The sequence below is a fragment of the Tauraco erythrolophus genome, chromosome 1 (assembly GCF_009769465.1).
Source record: "Tauraco erythrolophus isolate bTauEry1 chromosome 1, bTauEry1.pri, whole genome shotgun sequence".
NCBI lineage: Eukaryota > Metazoa > Chordata > Aves > Musophagiformes > Musophagidae > Tauraco > Tauraco erythrolophus.
The window spans coordinates 9,468,404-9,487,597 of record NC_141465.1 but is presented as its reverse complement, the minus strand read 5'-3'; the positions used below and the strand labels follow the sequence as shown (position 1 = coordinate 9,487,597).

Below are 19,194 nucleotides of genomic sequence, written 5' to 3'. Positions count from 1 at the left end.
CAAGAAGTACTTTTTCCCATTACTTCTCCTGAGAGACTACTCTATCGAATGATTGATTTCTTATTTTCAATTTTGAAGAGGAAAAAACAGAATGTACTTTCTGGAGCATTTTTGAAAATAGTACCTCAACTGAAAAAAAAAGAATGTCACACTTGCTCTGTGTATCCAGCTTTCTGTCGTTTGAAACTCTTTCGCTGTCAGGTGTGGTCCGTGTTTTGGGACACTCCCGTCCAATACTATGGCCTTCTAAACATCTTTTCATCTCATCCATATTGTACCTGTTGCATTTATCTGTTCATAGTGTTCATATTCATGATTTGAATTTGATCTGAAAGATCCTTGAGATAATAGTGTTAGGGGATTTTTGGGGGTCTGTCTGTAATATTGACTTCCAGCTTGCTATTCCCAGATTTGATTAGTGAATCAGAAAAAGATTTCCTTATGTCAGAATTAAAAAGGTATGATCAGGCTGGAAAACATTTCCATTGCCAAACTGTTGTTGTTACAGCCGTGTGTTGCCCATATTGATTGGAAGAGCTTCAAGTGCCTTGGTTTTGTCTGTAGGACCGTTACCATTAGCTTCTGTTTTGAAGTTCTTCCTGAGGTGTGGAGTACGTAGGGTCCTTTAAATACAGCACTAATCTATTTTTTTAAGAAGTGCACCTCTGTGCTTTAATATACTACACTTTCATTTTAAACTGCTTTGTATCTACGCAGCCCCGGAACTGGTGCTGTGATTTTCCTCCGCTTATAGAACAGCGTAGGAAAGTAGAACGGTGTCAGGTCCGGGCAGGTGGGGAGTGGGAACAGACCAAGCGGACCGAAGGGCTTTACATATTGCAAGCAATGGAGATGTTTGGGTTTAGTTGTCCGTTTGTTTGTTGTTGTTTTTTCTTTTCGGAGACTGGTTTGAGTTTGGGGTTGGTTTTGTTGTTGTTGTGTTGGTTTTTTTTCTTTGGTTTTGGGGTGTTTTTTTTAGGGGGAGAGAGAGATATCACTACTTAGTTGAAAAGATTTAATCTCTTTTGGGATGTTTTTCAGATACTGAGACTAAAGTCTTCCTTATTCAGCTGTAATCTTTTTCTTCTGCTTCACCCTTTCTTTCCCACCTTCTCAGCTGTTAGTAGGACCAAATTCTGTGCTTAGTTGGCTCATTGTAAAGATTGAGTGAAATAGCTTTTAATGGAATAATGGATTTTATTTTTTTTTAATTTGCAGTTATGTAACTGGTGAGAGGATCAAGACTCTGGAAGGAGACACATTGCCTTTTTGCTTTCAGTGTGCATTGTGCCCTTTGATTGACTGGACATGTATGAAATGGGAAAATATATAGTATTTTTAAATTGCCAAAATCAGATAAAAGTGAAAAAATGGTCTTTAGGTTTTTCAAACATAGATCTTTTGCTGAATAAATACTTATCATACCTGTTTACAGTGTCATGTCAAATGAAGCTAGTATTTATTTTGCCTGGATGAAAGCCACATCTAGCCTGAATTAATCTTAAGCAAAATCTTAAGATTGCAAAAATACTGAGTTCAATATGTCAAACAGTTTTCTTAGTACTGCGAATGTTATTTTTGTGTTTTAAATCCAGCTTTCTTGGATGAAACAGTGAAAAAGTCTCTCAGATCAGTTTTCAGTTAATAGAGATTTTGATATGCCTGATTTATTTTGCATGAAATTTAACTGATCAAACGGTAGCCTCTTATCCTGAGAGGTGCAAAGACCTTGTAACAAACCCCGGAAGATTATTGCAAGGGGAGCCTGATAATATTTTTTTTTAAATGCTAATTCTCCTTTTCCAGTGGGAGTGAGTGATGTCATCCTGTCTCCTCCCACTGTGTAAACTAAGCTCGTGTCAAAGTGTTGCTGCCTCTTGTCACAGAGAGAACAGTTCACTTAAATGCAGCTACAGTACTTTTGTGTGATACCTGTCAGAACCATTCCCAGTGCGAGGTTGGGTTTGTGACCATGATGTCGAGAGTGGTCTTTCTACTTTTCTGTGGATATATTGCACTAAACCTGGGAAATGCTCAGAAATTGCCAAGAGGCAAGTAGCTATGACAACTTTCTGGGTTTTTGTTTGTTTTTCTGTTGTGGGGCTTTTTATTTTTTTTAATGCTTGTGTTTTGCCATGGAAATTCGCTTTCAACATGTTAAGAATGATTAAAGATGATGGAAAAGATGAATGAAGATCAGTCAACAGGTCAAGGTCCAGGTACAAGAGGGTAACTTTAAAGCTCTTGAATAAAACAAACTCAAATGTTTTCGTGGGATCTCGTGACTCTAGTGAGAAGTACTGTGAAACGAAGTAACTTTATTTAATGATTTTGTAATTATTTAGATAGCATTGTGCAGACTTGTGGTTTAAGATCTTAAAGAAAATGTGACTTAGAAGCACCCTGTGTTGTTGATAGAAGATTTCAGTTCTATCTTGAAAGAACTTTTATGCTTTTCCTTTGTATCCATCCTTAAAATTGAACAGGAATTGACTTGTAGGTCAGGTTGCATGCATTTTGAGGGAGAGAAATATGATTTATTAAAATTTCCACAAGAAGAAAAAAATACCCCAAACCTGTGTGAATATTTGTTTAATTGTTCCTTTCTCCTGGAGTCTGGAAGTACAGTAGATTTGCAAAGCTGGCAGGGATCTCTTCTCTTCCTTGCTAATGTGACCGATGTAACATTGGCATTTTACTAGTATTTTATTACTGCAAGAAGAACAGTCATAGCATAAAATGAAAAGAATATTTCTGTATCTAGATCATAAAACACTTTCTAGTACCTTGGCATTAAAACAGCACTTTCACAACTGTTTCTGTACTGCACGTATTGCTCTAGTTTGTAGAAGAGCTTGCCTGAGTCCACTGTGCTTTGTAATGCATTTTACATCTGCAGTCTCCTGCAATCAGAAATGTTTAGAAAGGAAGCTATGATTTAGTTCCTTATGAAAATGTTTATTAAGAAATCAGCAGTTCAGGGGCTTCCTAGGAGATTCTGGTTTATAGATGGAGAACCTAAAAGTGTTTTGCAGAGAAGAGGTGATTTTTCATGCCTCAGCCCTCCCTAAGAGACTTTTTAAAAAGATTTTTTTCTTTCTTTCTTTTCACCCTCCCTGATGATGTTGTTTTGGAAGTGATTTTCTTTTAAGCTTGTCTCCTGGAGCCAATATGGAGATTTCTGCATGCTGCTAATAGTGGGGCAACGTGTAGTCTGTGAGTAACAGAATAGATATGCAGTTGTCGTTCGAGTCAAGCAGACTGTAAGACCTTAGTTTCATTAAAACGATCTAGAAGTAAACTGTTGTAGCAGTTTTTGTAGGGAAGGATCATGTTGAACAGAGAGGAACCTTGCATGTATAGCCTATTTTGAGGGTAGGAACTTTTCTAGTGCTTGTCTTTTTAAATGGTTTCACTGGACTTTCTGCTCACTGCCATAGAATGGTGGCTGTAAATTTAACTGTGAAATTCAGACAAAGCTACCGATCCACTGCAGTCAGTGGGAGATTAACTTTGGGATGCAATTTTTCCTGTCCTAAAATAACAATGCAGAAGTGAAGTTCTCTTTGCCAAATGCATAAAGCTGCAGGTGGAAAACTCATCTCTTTTCAGTGAAATAGCTTTTTAAAGACTCTTCCATTGCAGTGTTGAAACATCAGTCTAATTCTTTTGTTTGCAGCAGCCTCTCAGGTTATTATTTACGTTGGACTGCGTTGGAAAAACAAGCATATTAGTATCTAGCTGTTATCTGGAAATATTCAAGGGATTATCTTTTTCTACAACACTTTCTTGTTTGATAGGGAGTATGGAATTTTTTCATAAGCAAAGAGTATATTTGCATCTTAAAGTATTTTTGAAATCAGGATATGTAGTGGTAGTATTGTTAAGAGGGTTACTCTGCCCTGCTAAGCAAGCATAAATTTCAGTGAACTCCTGTGCTCAAGTCACAAGCTGTGTAACTGGGGCTCCAAAGTCACTCCTGCTTTGTGGGAACAGTGAAAACAATTTCAGAACTTGAGGGAGAGCGATGGAGTCAAACTTGCTTTCTGGTGGTGCAGGTACTCCTGTGAACAGGTTCTCAGTGTAAATCTTGCCATTCCTACTACCACTTTGGAATTCTGGTGGTCAAGGCTTCTTTCTAGGAGGTGAAACACACTGATCCCTGGTCTCATGGCCTGGGATTTCCATTTGGTTATACAAGGTGGAAAGAACATCTCGCCTCCTGCAGCTGCAAAGGAACAGAGCCAGTGCACCCTTTGGATGTCAGTGACTTTCAGAGCTATTTCAGAGATTGTGTGCAAATGTGCTCTTCAGGAGGCTGGAACTCACATGACTCCCTTTTCCCATAATTTTTTTTATTTTCACCTCCACAAGTGTGTGTGTGACTAGAATGACAAAGAAAATGGTATTGCTGTTCTCAAAGCAGTGTTCTTTGCTAACAAATTCTTTCCTTGTTTATTTTGACTTCAAAAATTAAGGCACTGTTGGAGGAATAATTTGGAAATGCTACCAACATGACTCAAGGAGTCAAAACCAGGGAAATACCAGCTAAAACTTCCAGTAGAAACTTTATGTTGCTTCTGTGTATCCTCCATTCTGATAGTTTTGCTTGTATAGAAACATAGGCCTCTACTTATGTCCGGTCCTAGTGTAGTGCCCTAAGTGCAGGTAAACACCCTTTCTGCTGTAGTTCCTTGTCCCATTTACTGGCAAATGCCAAGGGATGAGGCAGTTACAAGATGTGTCATAATTCAGACTCTTTCTACATTAAGATTTTTCAGACATAAATAAAGGCAATGTGATTGGGAAGGGAAGGTTGGTGGATATTGTGTTTTACTGTGGAGGCTATGCCTTATTTACAATTCTGTTTGTGGTTCACGAGTTTGAGGGATCAGCTGCTAAGAAAATTCTGTGGTCAGTGCCTGTGGGACTATCTGAGGGGTCACAGAACAGCAGGGCAGGTGATGGTACGATTAGGGATGATCTTTTATCAAGTGTTTGAGGCACTGTCCTTTCAGCTATGTCCAGCTTCTAAAGCTTTCTTCTTCATCAGAGAGAAGAGTGACTTGGACATTTTCACTTATTTTTGTCTCTTTCCTTATGCCGCTATGCCAGTGCCATCCAACATATAATTCTTCAGATCAACACTGTTGTGCTTGAAATATTAATGATGGATGGAAACAGTTGCAATGCATAGATGTCAGAGTTATAACTTGTCATATTTTCTCTAATTTTAATGGTTCTGCGTAACACAAACGTTCCATCCTTGAAGAATGCCCCATCGTCTCTCTAGATGGAAATTGAGTATAGACAAAAAGTCTTGTCTTTAGAGAAGGAGTTGGTGAGCAGAGCATCCTGGATCTGAGAGGGAAATGAAAAAGCAAAGCCACAGAACCAAGAATAAAGTCACAGGACATAATCTACAAGACTTTACTGCCTTGTAAACCGTGTTTCCTTGGCATCTTTCCAGCTGGACCTGGTACAAATGTTGTTGAAGGCAACAGTTGTGGAACAAGTTCTTAGTGTTTGATAAAACAGTGTTTCGTGTTTTTGATTTTGCCAGTTGACTTCCCAGTTACAACACAGATGTGCATAGAAGTGCACTTCTTCACTATAGCTTTTGTGTATCTTCATGTTCTGTTTTTCTTTGTTAGGGCTGAAAAGAATTTGGAGTTGATCCCTTCTTCTTAAAAACTTCATAAAACTGTAAATTTATAAAACTGAATTCTCTTCTGTTTTGTTTTTGACTTTTCGTCCCATGTTTCTGACCTCTGTGGTTTTCCTACTATTTGAATTAGTCATCAGGTAGATTGGAATTCAGGCCTATCCTTGTTCTACTTTCCAGGATTCAGGCCTGTCCAGTTCTGCTTTCCAGGAAGGGCTCAGGAAACCTTAATTCACCTTTCTCCTGGTTGCTGCTTCTTAGGGAAAAAGAGCACAGACTTGACATTCCTTATGGGACCACGTGAAAGAGCCTGATTTACAGACTCATGTAGGGAAAACCAGATCCAAAACTTTCTTGTTTCTACGGTTGTCAACTGTGAGCCTGAGTGGGAAAAGTAATAGTTTTAGTCTAATTTTGAGTTGGTTTTCTTGTTTGGTAAGTATACAGGAGTGTTAGAAAATATTGTAGATAACTAGTAGCTACGATTTGTATTTATGGTAGTTATAATGGGCACCCCTTTGAGAGTGAATGCTGTGTTTACAGTATACTTCCAAATATACCATTGACATTTGTGAAAGGAATGGGCTAATTTTATTCATGGCTAAATTTGCTGGCTATGCTATGTTAGGTAATACTTCTTCCTACCCAGAGGTTAAACTCGGCATCTGTTGCCAAGCAGTTAAAACAATGTTGAGTTATTTCAGTGTGTCATGGTCACTACACTGCAACAGCCAAACCTTAATCTTTATACTTTTGTGCTGCCCCCCGCCCCCAGCGACAGCACTCCTTTGGTAGTGGGATAGCAGGGCAGAAATTGTGAGACGGGAAAAGTCTCCTGAAAATTGTGGGTTTTTTTTAACATATAATGAAGCTCACATGTCAAAATATCACAACAGGAGTGAAATGACATGTGGTTTATGTGTTAGTTTCTCCATGGTTTACAAAACATCTTTCTGGGAACTGTTTTTCAAAATATACAATGCATTAACCTTTAAAAAACATACTCTAATGAAGGAGGGCTAGTTTAAACAAGACTATTGAATTTTATTTTTTTTTTACTGTCTGGAAAGAGAAGTGCAAAATTAATTTGATTTGTGTGAAATACTTCTCTTATGTTTAATGAGAACATGTAATAAAGTGCTATGAGAAATTTCAAAGGAATCCTTTATCTGGTATAGTTGAGCGACTAGGGTTTTCAGTCAAAAGATATGTCATGGCAAATTTGGCTCGTTCTTTGATGAAAATGAGAACAACTTGTAAGAATGTTGCCATTATAGCGGCTCATTTAATCAAAGTTATCTTATCATGCAGACAGTTGTGTCCTAGAATCGCACGAAAACGTATCAAAACTTGGAATTGAGCGTCAGGCTTCTGAGTTCAAAGATAATCTGTAATAGCAGAATTCCATTTTTATACTGGCACAGGCAGTGGTGCGACAGTGTGATGATACATATCGGTGGATTCTGCCAGAATTAAATTCCATAGCATATGAACGCCTCTGAAATGATCTCACTGCTGGGTAATCTGTATAACTTTCCACCTCTTAATTTTAATGTTCCCAAGTATCTCTGATTATTATTTTTCAGTCCTCCTCCATATAATCTTTTGTATCTAGCTGTTCCAGCAGGACAAGCTACATAACTCGCTTGAAGGGGGAGCTATAGGCTAAATCCTGCTGCTGCTTTTTGGCCAGACCTACTGTATATGCATAGTGTAGTCTGTATATCTATTGGCTTAGTGGTACTGTGAGTGATCAATGGGTCTAAGGCTCTTTTGGAGTGTTTGAACTTGCCAGGTGTGTACTACACATCACATGTGCAAACAGAAAGCTCTGTCTGCACCAGGGGGGGAAATGGCTAGCAGTGACCTGCCGTGTCAGAACTGTTCATACAGCTCCTAGTGGATTTCTTTTCCTTGGGGAAATTCAAGTGCAGACTTGAAATTGTTGGTGAGGATAAATTTGTTGCTGTGGAGTGTTCTTGACTACTGCCTTTTGTAAGAGGTGGTTAGAGACTTATCCAGCGGTGTGGATTGTGCAGCAATGTCACATTGAATCTTGGTGTGAAGAGAGGCAGGTATTAGTATTTTGGAAAGGCAGTGGCCTAAAATAAGCGCTGTTAGCAAAATAGTCCAGTCTGTAGTTTGCTCCCAAGTGGAAGAGGGCAGCTGGAAGCAAGCCGGATGCTACCCAAGCTTATCTGACAGGCCTTAATTCAAATGCTCTTAGTTAGAAATTGAGTTTTCTACGATACTGGCCAATGTGTATGTAGTACAAGTTTACATTATGAAATATATATTTGTCTTATTTTGCTGGGAGGATAGTGCTCATGGAAATGACTACTTGTAGCATCATGAATCAAACCTTCATGTGGACAAGGCCCGGGCCAACTTTCCCAGCACAGCTGTCCCTCAAAACATACCAGTCATAGCCATTATACTCTGGCTGAATAAACCCTAAGCCTCCACACTAGAGCAAACTAGTGTGTGTCAGGTCAAGGTGAAGAAAAAACAAGTCAAGTTTTGAACCACCAAGTGAATTTCTACTGTTGATGAAGTTGTGATTGTAATTATGGTCACCAGAACGAAATGTTTTTGCACTCATTGCTTAACCAGAGTGGTGTCATCAGAACATTCAGATATCCAGGTGAGGTTACGTAAGGACGGTCACATTAAGAATGTCAACCGAGAGTCTTCACCACTTCAGAGCTGCTGAGTCAAATGCTGGCAAGGAGTTGAAGGCACTAGCTACTAGAGATACTACATCAAAAGGCAGGGAGGTAGGGAATGCTGTTTTATTAGAAGAAAGCTAGTCTTCCTCCAGTCTGGAGGGCAGCATTTGCTGCACTTGTTTAGAGGCTGGTAGACAAAATCTAACCTCTGTTTTGTAAAATACTTTAGAGCTGTTGCTGAGATCCATCACTCTGCAATGATTTAATATTTAGCTTGTTTTCTGGAAGAAAAATAAATGAAGCAAGTGAATCCATGATTTTTTTCTTAGGCTAATTGTAGCCATGTTTTTTACGCAAATCCTGTTTTCTTGAGCAAATGTGTCAAGGCAGCAGGGCTCCGTGTGAATAAATCCACTTCAGTAAACCCCAACATAATAAAATACCTAAACCACTGTGTGTGATTTGATTTTTGTTTACTTTTTGTGTGTGTGCAGTGTGCTAACACTAGTGTTACTGTCCATACTTAAGGGATTGTATTTCAGTGCCAGCGTTCAAGCCGGAGAGTCAACGGCAAAATGGATTCTCAAAGTGTAAGGGAATTTCTTTTGTAGGGTTATTTCTGCATTTTTGTATAGTTCTGAGTTTTTGTGTTACTCTTGAAATCTGCTCAGGAAAAGCACAATTCAATAAAGCAGTAAGATTGCAATATTCTTTCCTGTCACCAGCAGTTGTGGCATTAGTTTATGAATCTATAAATGGCCAGAGTGCTTGATATCAGTTTACATAATTAATACTTTGGGACCTGGCCAGTTTTAGAGGACTGGCAGTGTATGTGGGATAACATTTTTTTTTTTAACTCGCATAGGGAAAAATCTTTTCTCCTTTTGTCAGCTGCTTGCCTCTGCTTCATATTAATTATTCACTTCAATTTTTCTTTCTATGATGTAAAAGTCTGGAATAATTTTAGAACAGATAAAATTGTGGTTGGTTCAAAAATACAAATATGTAAACTTTAAATGTCCCAGAAGGTTGTTTTCTGACTTTGAAGTAAAAATATTTTCTGGCAGTTTTGATTCTCTCATTACCACAGTTCAAGCCTATACATGAACAAGAAGAATGCACAGTGAGAAAAATGCAAGACTTCAGACCTTACCACTTATCACTTTTCTTTTCTTTTCTTTTTACATCTCAGTGTGTCTGTACAACATGCACAAACATATGCTGAAAATAAAAGAATGGGTGCGATAACCTGAAAGTTGGTAAGAAGTTGAGCTTTGGGATACAAATAATACAAACTGTATTGTCTGACCCAGAAATTTTGGCAGAGTTCCATTATCTCTGGCTCACACAGACTGAAGTGGTTGGATGAAATGGCAGGGCACAGTTTTTATTTATAGCACAGTGTATGCTGAAGCATAGCTTGTTACACGGTTAGGGAACTGGCTGTGGTCAGGTTTGAGAAAATGAATCCCCTTAGTTTGATGAAGAGCTGTCTCAGGTAAAGGCAAGAGGGTTGCACGTTCAGCTGGAATCAATAAGTCTCATTCCCTTGTCATAAAGCTTATTAACAGCTCTTTACTGTTGTGAACACAACTATGAAATTGCTCTGCAGTAGTAGTCCGTTATTTGCTCCCCTACTGATGAGAACCAGCTTTTAGCTATGCTGTGACAAAATTACAACCATTAATACTCCTTCTCTTCAGCATTTCTTCCTGCTCTTTGATTTAATTATGAGGAAGGCAAAATCTGGCAGTTCTAATAAAAGCGTCTCCCTGCTCGTGTCTATTATTCAGTGCTCCTTAGTAGGTGATAAATCTGCTGTGACTCAGTTTGTGGTGGTGTAGTAGTTAAATTGTGTTGTCTCTTTGTCAAGTCTGTGCATAAACATCATAACTAAGACTTTTTTTAAAGGACTGAAGCATTAATTATGAAAACTTTTTGAGCTAAAGAACTTGTTTTAAATTTTGGACAGATTTTGTGATTTTTTCCTCTAATGCAAGATTTATAATTAGACTAAACTTGCATGCAAGTAAGCAAGTAATGAGGATAATTTCACAGATTCCCCAGCACACAGAGGCATGCTCACGCACAAAGTCGTTGTGGCATCTAGTTCATTTTTGGTAAAGGCATTGCATAAAAAATGGTTTGTTTTAATCTTCCAGGCTCTTATCAATCCCCCTGTACTCTCCCAGTTTTAGTAACAGGGTCAAAAAAGCATTCATGTGTTGTTAATGTGTGATAATGAATTCTTAGAAAGCAAAGTTTCTCAGTAATGTAACAGATGTTTAGCGTGTTCCTTTTCCACTCGGAAATACTTACCGGAATTAGGGATGGACATCATATGCTATTAGTATATTCATTTGAAGGGAATGTTAGGTAGTTCATAGTATTAAAGCTGCAGAAAAATTATCTGTAATAATAATGTAAAGATTACAGCAGTAATCTACTTGACCACACAAAGGAAACTGATACTCTTAAGTATGCCCTTTTTCAGTGCAGAAATCAGGCATTGTGAGTGTTTTTTATCATGACCTGGCTTTTCCAGATTTTTTTTTTCCATTAATTTGCTTTTGTAGTGTTAAAACATTTGTCAGGTGTTTTAACTGGCACAGGAAAGACCGTCTTATTTTAAAATGCTGTGAAGTCGTGAAGCAATATTTATGTACTTATATACTCATAAGTCAGAGAACATTCCTTAGGAATTAATGTAATCTGCTGCACACTGGGTTACGAGATCAGTGATGAGAGGGACCTAACTTTCTACATGCCATAAATTCTCCCAGAACAGTTGGATACATGCCTGAATGTACTACAAGTGAAAATGCAAAGTCAGTCGTACACAGGTTGCCTTGCTGATGGGTCTGTGCATAGGTGTACATGCCCCTATCCTGCCCCAAAATTAGCATAAGCCTTCCTTTTGTGTGGCTGATAATGTTTTCTTCATTGGCATTTTTCTTTTCCTTTCAATAAAACACCGGAGGAGAATTAAAATTAATAAAAAGGTAAATATAAACATAGAATGATGGGTTAGAAATCGAGATTATTCCCCACTGCTTTCTTTCATCTCTGTAGATAAATGGCAATGTGGTGAAAATGGAGCAGGTGATGTAATGGATATAGAATTTGGAAATACAGTTGGAGAACGTAAACTCTGTATTGTCTGCCATATTCTGTGTAGAAAAAGAAATAAGTGGGAGAACAGATAAACACTTTGTTAGTAGCAAAAATAAGTATTTGTTTTCCCTTTTTTTCTCTAATCCATTGATGTAGAACAATTTACTTCATATTTTAGTTTTCTTCAGACAAGTTAACAATGCCTCTGCTTCACAAGGTGTTCATAGTGCTGAAAAAAAGGATTTCTGCCAAATTTTTGAATTCAATATTATTTCCTAAAATCATCAAGTGTTTATCTTATTGGAGGTTTCTATTTTCACACTCTTTAATTAAAGACTGGAAGTCTCTTGCTACTTTCTTCAGACATTTGCTTGAACTTGTAGAAATTATCCTTTGATCTCTGAAAACTCAGAATGTGGGACAATATAGAAGAACATAAAAAAGATCACCTGTGATTTTTTTTTTAATCTGTTACTTATTTTTTTTTATTGAGAAGCCAGATCATCAGTCTTGAGATCTATCTCATCTAATGGCAGGGGGGTTGGAACTAGATGGTCTTTAAGGTCCCTTCCAACCCTAACCTTTGTATGATTCTATGATTCTATAATGGTGCGAGATGAGATACGTTTTCCAGCTGGAAAAACTATATGCAGTTGGAAACAACCCTTACAGGACTCGGCTGTATCCAGCTAGTGTCATAGACATGTGTGAGAATGTTCGGTTTGGAGACCAAGAACATAAGTGAAACCACTTTATTTTGACTGCTCTGTTGGAAACACTGAACAATTTTTTTAATTTTTTTTTTGGTTTGTTCCCATAGCTTTCTGAACTGAAAGGGAATAACCAGTTAAAAGCTTCGCTGGTAGATTTGAAGGCATTGACAAGACCAAATTGCAGTTCTCAAAGCGTAACAGCAATTCATATTTGATTATCGGTTTTGTTAACATATGAGGTTTGTTTATTCTTAAAGGAGTTTAGCGTGTGCTGTACAGCAATACCTAAGAATTCTTACGTATGCTTCAGATATTTAATTGCTTTATCAGCTGCCTGCCTCTGAAAAGGGAGGAACATATTCCAGAGTTAAACCACAGAATGTTGCAAGCACCGTTGCCAAGTGCACATCCAAAGCTGTTAATCCTTGCACTATTTGAAGTCCTGTATGTCTTGGATGTTAGAAGAAGATTTTGAGCAGAGAGCGCAGATACTTTGCGTGATCATATGACGATTGCAATGTTGGAAGTGAAAAGCCATCATGACTTCAGAGAAGGAATGATCCCATTCCATTTTCATCTTTTGATGCGTATTATTTTAAAGAGGCCTATTTCAACTATACACAGCATAATAGGGGATTTATGAATAGAAATTAAATCCTATTAGATAGTAGTAAGGTACTAAGTACATTCTTACAAGCTTGCACATATTTAAGAGTTGTTGAATGTCTTGTGCTGTCTTGGGCATGGTCCCTACACATGCAATCTCAATGTAATGGACAGATGGTACTTTTCTGTTTCTAGGTATTTCTGCTAGAAATAGGTTATTACATTACCTTCTAATAAAATACTTGTTTCTATTCAAGGTTATATTATTTTAGCTACCTTTTATTTGGTCTTTGGAGAGCCTGTGAACTAAACCGCAGACTGGACTGTCGTTCTCATGAGATAGGCATGAGAGTGTTTACTTAAATATTAAACCTTGACAGAGGAACAACCATTCAAGCTCACTGGCGTGACAGGTGTTCAGCAGTGTCTGTCTTTCTGTAAAGATGATTTAGGAAGGTAGCTTGATGGGTACCTATTTCTGAATGGGTGTCTCAATGTAGTTTGTCTCCCTTCAATTTGAAAGCAGATCATTATGTGCAACTCATCTTCTTTTATTTGCTCAACCCAAGTTCTTTCCCAGGTGTACACAAATCACAAGACATTCCCCTTCTCTGGAATGGATTTAGAAATTACTGTGGATATTGCTCAAGAACCAGAAAGACTATCGATGTGGACTTTGGAATTTTAATCACTAACTGCTATTCTTTGTGCCCAGTTTTCCATCTGCCTTGCAATCTACCCATCTAGTCTGCATTTATCCAGTTGGCTGGAAGGATACCTGTGGAAATTGTGTCAAAGTTGAAGTAAATGATGTTCACCACTTTCCCCTTGTACGCGAAGCCAGTAATAGCATTATTGAAGGCGGCAAGGTTGATCAGACACAGTCTGGCCTTGGTAAATTTGTGCTGGCTGTTCCGAATCACCTTTTTTTTTTGATTGCCATGTGCATGGGCACAACCCTCTGTTCCTGGTGACTAAGGTGAGGCTGAACAGCTTGCAGTTTCCTGGATGCTCTTTCTTGCCCTTACTCAAACAATTGCAGTGAGATATTTTTCTGTTCTCACAAGACAAATTAATCTGCCTCTCCCTGGCAGTTTATGCTTATCTATATACTGAAGAGATCATGCTTTATTGGATGTTCAGTATCTCCATGTTGGAGATATGAAATAGGATATTAGAATTCAAGCATTGCATTAGAGAAGGCAACCCTTCTTGAGGCTTTATGGTGCATACTTAGAGATTCAGGAGAAAAACTGGTAGCCATCCAGTGGAAAAATACTCATTTTTACAAAGAACACAGGGCTGAAAGGGACTTCCTGAAATCATTTGACCCTCTGTGCATATTCCTGAGGCAGTTTGTTCCAGAGCTTCCTTGCCTTCATCAATTTTCCAGCTATCTTCCTTGCTACAGTTTATGTCACTTCTGCTCTTCACAGATATGGAGCCAAATATTTTCATACTGCATTCGCTCAGAGTTTTGTTTGTTTGTTTGTTTCTTTGTTTTAATATATTTGGATACTGTCTTCATATCTATCCATGTACTTTTCATCTAAGCTGGATGACTCCTATTAGGGCTTTTTTCCTGGATAGCATACTTCATACCTCTAGTCATTGACTTTCCTAATTTCCTGGATTTTATCAAATTAGTCTAATTGATAGTGCTCTGTGCAAAAGAAAAGATTCATGTGCACTGGCTTATTAGCTACAAGAGATCTTTTTAGAAGTGAGGACTAGTGCATATCTTGAAACATACCTAGATATGTTGGTGATTCTGAGACTCATAGACTAGTTTACAGCTTAAGAGTTGGAAATACATGCTGATGTCAAATTTACTGTGTTAGTAAGTACTATCTTTAAGCAGTTTTGTCCTTAAAAAATAACTGTGTGCTGAATCAGAGAAGGAGGTAAAACAAAATTAGCTATGAAAACATCTTCTAAGCAACTGTTACAGAATACTGAGCTAGACATTTACTCTTTCAACTGCTCAGAGTATGGCAAGTAAGAAAATACTTATCGCAGAGGAGAATTTTAGTATATGACTACCTATTTCATTTTACAGATACACAGAAACATAGAAATACTGATTTAAGACTGCTTGAGGGTTTTTTTTTTAACATTAATTCAAAGCTGCCTTATTCTAAGACAGTATAAATGATACTTTCTTACTGTTACTTATTTCATATTCTTCTTTTAAATCTGACTCCTATTCTCCCAAAGTATTTCAAAAGATCCCCAGATGAATAGTCATGCAGCAAATCAATCCAAAAAGTATGTACTGAAAAAGACGAAATTATGTATTCTGATGTAATACATAGCGATCACATGTAAGGAACAGACTTCAAAATGACTGCTACGATGTGAGAACCTTACGGCAATCTGGGTACACATCAGTCCATGGAGCCAAGTATCTGTGCATTTGGTAATGAATGATAACATCATAGATTGTATGTCTTCACTCTCAGAAGCAAATGCGCTTGTAGTTCCAGATACTGTTTTTCGTTATGCCTTTGATTTTTAGTTCTACAAAAATGTATTTATATTTGTAGATGAAAAGTGAATTAAGGGAGTGATGATGCTAAACATTGCCCACTGTTGAGTAGATAATGGCAGTGGTAATGCTAAGCACTGCCTGCCAATGAACGTGTTCTCAAGAGACTTGGTTCATTAAGGTGTCCACAGTCTTGAATACGGATCACTTCAGTCTATTTATAATGTGTGGGCAAAGCCAGACCAACAGCATCTGAACTCCTTACCTGCTTAAGTTCTGAGTATCTTGTTGAGTTTTCCCACTTGAGGAGCTGTTATTAAAAAAAGTCCATGTTTTTATTCCGCTATCAGCATTAAAATGTGACTGCTGTATACACGACCATACCCAAAGACTACATTTTCCTTTTGGTGTTTGCATTAGCTGGTGTTCTTTGAAGGCTTAAAAGGAAGTTAGACTTAAAAAACTTGAGAAGCTTCTCTCACTCCGCATAGTCGTCTTCATGCCTTTACTGAATATGAAGAATCTGTCAGGTTCTTTGGCCAAGATAGTTTTCTTCATAGCCCAGCCTGGGTGGAGTTGCCTTGGACCTGTTTCCTTGTACAGGAGAAGGAGCCAGGATTGGAAAGACCGTCTCTTCTGAGAAAGATGCAGTCACTGTCTCATCAGCTCTGTCCAGGTGGAGTTGCATCAGCCCAGAAGAAGACATGCCAGGCCAGTCTGGACAAAACAACAACAACCAACTAGCTCTGAGTGTAAAGCCAGGGGCACAACATGCTGGAGATCGTAATTACATCAGATCCAAATCAAGCTTTATCCTAGTGCAAATAACCATTCCATAATCTAAATTGAAATAAGGGTCTGAGGTCATTCTATTGAGGAGTTTTTCCATGGACAAATCATGTCCTTTTAAGTTTTGTGATTTTTGTGCTATTGATTTGAAAAGTAGTGTCTATCAAAAATGGTTCAACTTGAAGGAGTTTCAGGGGGCTTTATGCATAGAAAATAATCGATAGGTTTTGGTCTGTCCCTAACCTTGAAAAATGTTGAATTGTTCAATGTTGAATTGTATTTAAATTAAATTTTTAGCACACGTATTTGACTTTTAAACACTGCTAAATTTCCTGACTGGGCAAAGAAAGGAGTGCAATTTTCTAAGATTTAAAAGAAAAATTAAACAATATCTTGTGAGAGGAGCCAGAGACAGGTTGTTTGAACTCTGTCCAAAGAAGTTTTCAGAAGTTTGACTCCTATTCCCTTTTCCATCAGAGCTACAGACTTAGTTATTCTCTAACAACAGTTTTCTTCCTTGTTTTCAGTTTTGTTTGCCATTTTAACAAGTAACAGGAAATGGACTGCAGAATGAAACCTGACAATGGGAGCTGGACTACTGAAGTGGGATCAGGAGTTTAAATCTAGGCTCTTTTCAGCTTTGAACCCTAAAAATAAGGATAGTTACCGTACTTAGTCCAATAAAAAATAATTTTAAACCAACATGTGTAAGGAGCTTTGTGAGGGAGATAGAGAAAAGAATGGAAATGGAACTTCAAAGAAGTACTTGAATGACCTGAAGACAGCTGAGACAGATGGCAGCATGTGAGCAGTAAATTCCTTGTTGTACCTTGCTTTATGTAGATATGTAGAAGCTGGAATTGCTAATGACTACATCTTTACCTCTGCATTGTCATTACTGGTCTTAAAGTAATAGTGAGCTACAGCTTATTAACTCAGTTCTGAACTGTAGTGATCACTGGAGAGGAATTAGCAAAGGAAGTTTTACAAACTGTATAGTTTCGTAATACAAATACTTCAACAAGTTTTTCTGAGAAACATCTCTTTAGTTTACATCCGTTGAAAACAGCGAGCATATTTCGGGTGAGCATTAGTAAAACTAAATATACGTTGCAACTGAAGGAAGAAGTCTCAGTAATCCTGAAAGATTGCTCTGAGAAAGGCACTGGAAGGGATGGGGCTGGCCATGGTCCCTCATAGTACATCTCTTCCGACGGAGGTCTTAGCTGAGTTACTGTCTTCAGCTGAATACTAGTATTCAGTTTTTCCTATGAGATATTTCAGATATGTGTACTCCTTTTTTGGTCAATTTCTATTATAAATTAAATTTCCAAAATCACCCCATGAAATAAAAGAAATATGGAGTGGAATTACAATTTATGCTGTTTTATTTGCAGTATGCAGTCTGTTAAGAATGTCAGTACGCCTAATAAAAGTTGCCTTCTTTCAAGCAAAAGTATTTTAGAAGCAAGAAGGAATTTATTTAAAAAAATCTCTCGAAAGCGTCTTTATTCTGAGTTGGGCAAGTAATGAAGTTGGAATTTCAACAGGTAGTTCTTGTATCGTAAGACAACTGATGGCAGATTGTCCACTTGACAACTTGAGGTCATGAAACGCGATTTCTGAAAACAACTAAGTGGGGCAAGTGTTTGTGTTGTGATTCTATTGGCTGAAAATATTTCTTTTGTCATCAAGTGAAGCAGGAAAATACAGTATGGAGGGTTACATGAAAATAAGATTATTTTTTTTTAAATATCTTTGTCTTTAAGTTAGCTTACTACTACTAGCTTGTTCTAGTTTATTTCCTAGAGAGACTTAATCCTTCGGTGATGTCTTTTCTTCCTCTTAAATTACTGCAAGTCAGACAGGTCATACTTACCGTGCCATCACATCTACTCTGTCAGGTACAGTGGGAGTCGAAAAAAGGTGCTAACTTCAAAACTTAATAAGGTGGAATCAATTACTAGTTTCTGGTTATTGATAAATTCATAAGCCTTGATAATAAGGCTTAAAATACAAGCTTTATTCATCCTATCTATCAAATGTCATAGTCAAAATAAGAAAAACCTACCATTTCTGTGTTAATGTCATTGTAAGTGAAAAAGTAGCATTTCAAAATAAACTCATTGCTTCTGCTTCTCAGTTGCTTCCTTGAACCAACAGACTGACTTAGAAATGAACAGAATCGATGGCCTGGGGACAGAGAAACTCAGGTTAAGGAGAGCATTAGAACTGGAACAGGAATTATACTGCTGAAACTTTTCTGATTTGCTCATCCTTAAAAACGTGCAAGTGGATCTCAGTGTAATAAATGTTGTTCCATGTTGGTCCATAGGTAAGAATAGCATTGCTTTTGTTCGTCTCTTTTGGAAGCTACCTGAGCAGAGAGATCCTATGAGCATAAGTTGGAAGCTTATGAGTTAGGCTACTTTTGTAGATACGTGTGCATGCATGTGTTTTGAAAAGTTAACTGCTGCATGGTGGCAGCCTATTTTTCTGAAGTAGTGTTAGACTTGTGTACAGAGTGTAGGCATACTAATATTTAGGAAAAAGTACTTAATTGGAGAACTTCAATTGCAAATGACAAAGCTATGTGCAATGCTTTTAGCTTACCCTCCCTTAATACGGTATTCTTTGTCGCCCTTTTTAAGGGTACAGTCTATATGGCACCTATTTTCATTGTTTCTTAATGTGGATTTTGTAGCCAGGAGCATTGATGTCTTCTGAAATCTGTGATGAGAAAGAGGATTTAACACTGTCCGCAGCTATCTGGTCAGAGGATACAAACAAGACAGATTTTCTGCAGAAGTGCACAGCAATATGGCATAAGTTGGAACATGGGAAATTCCAGTTTGATATTAGGACTTTTTTGTTTTAAACCACAAGGATGATAAATTCTGGAACAGGTTACTCAGAGATGTTATGGAATCTATGTCCGTAGAGGTGTTCAAGACTCAACTGGACATGGCACTGAGCAACCTGATCTGATTAGGTTTGCTTTGAGCAGAGGGTTGGACTAAATGGTCTGCAGAAGTCTCTTTCACCCTAAATTATTCCATGATTCTGTGGTTGTGGCTGTCTTAGTAGTGTGTCTTGTTTATTCTGCTGCATAGAAACAGAACTATTTTTAAATGTTTCCCATGTTAAGAT

The 19,194-nt window shown here is 37.8% G+C and overlaps 1 protein-coding gene across 1 annotated transcript in view; it reads left to right on the top strand.

The window, feature by feature from the left end:
• Positions 1–1,972: 1,972 nt before the first annotated feature.
• Positions 1,973–19,194, top strand: part of ABI3BP (ABI family member 3 binding protein) — a 167,968-nt gene continuing 150,746 nt past the window's right edge. Inside the window, exon 1 of the mRNA XM_086622839.1 lies at positions 1,973–2,051. Coding sequence (XP_086478965.1) covers positions 1,973–2,051 — 79 coding nt within the window. The remainder of the gene's footprint in view (positions 2,052–19,194) is intronic.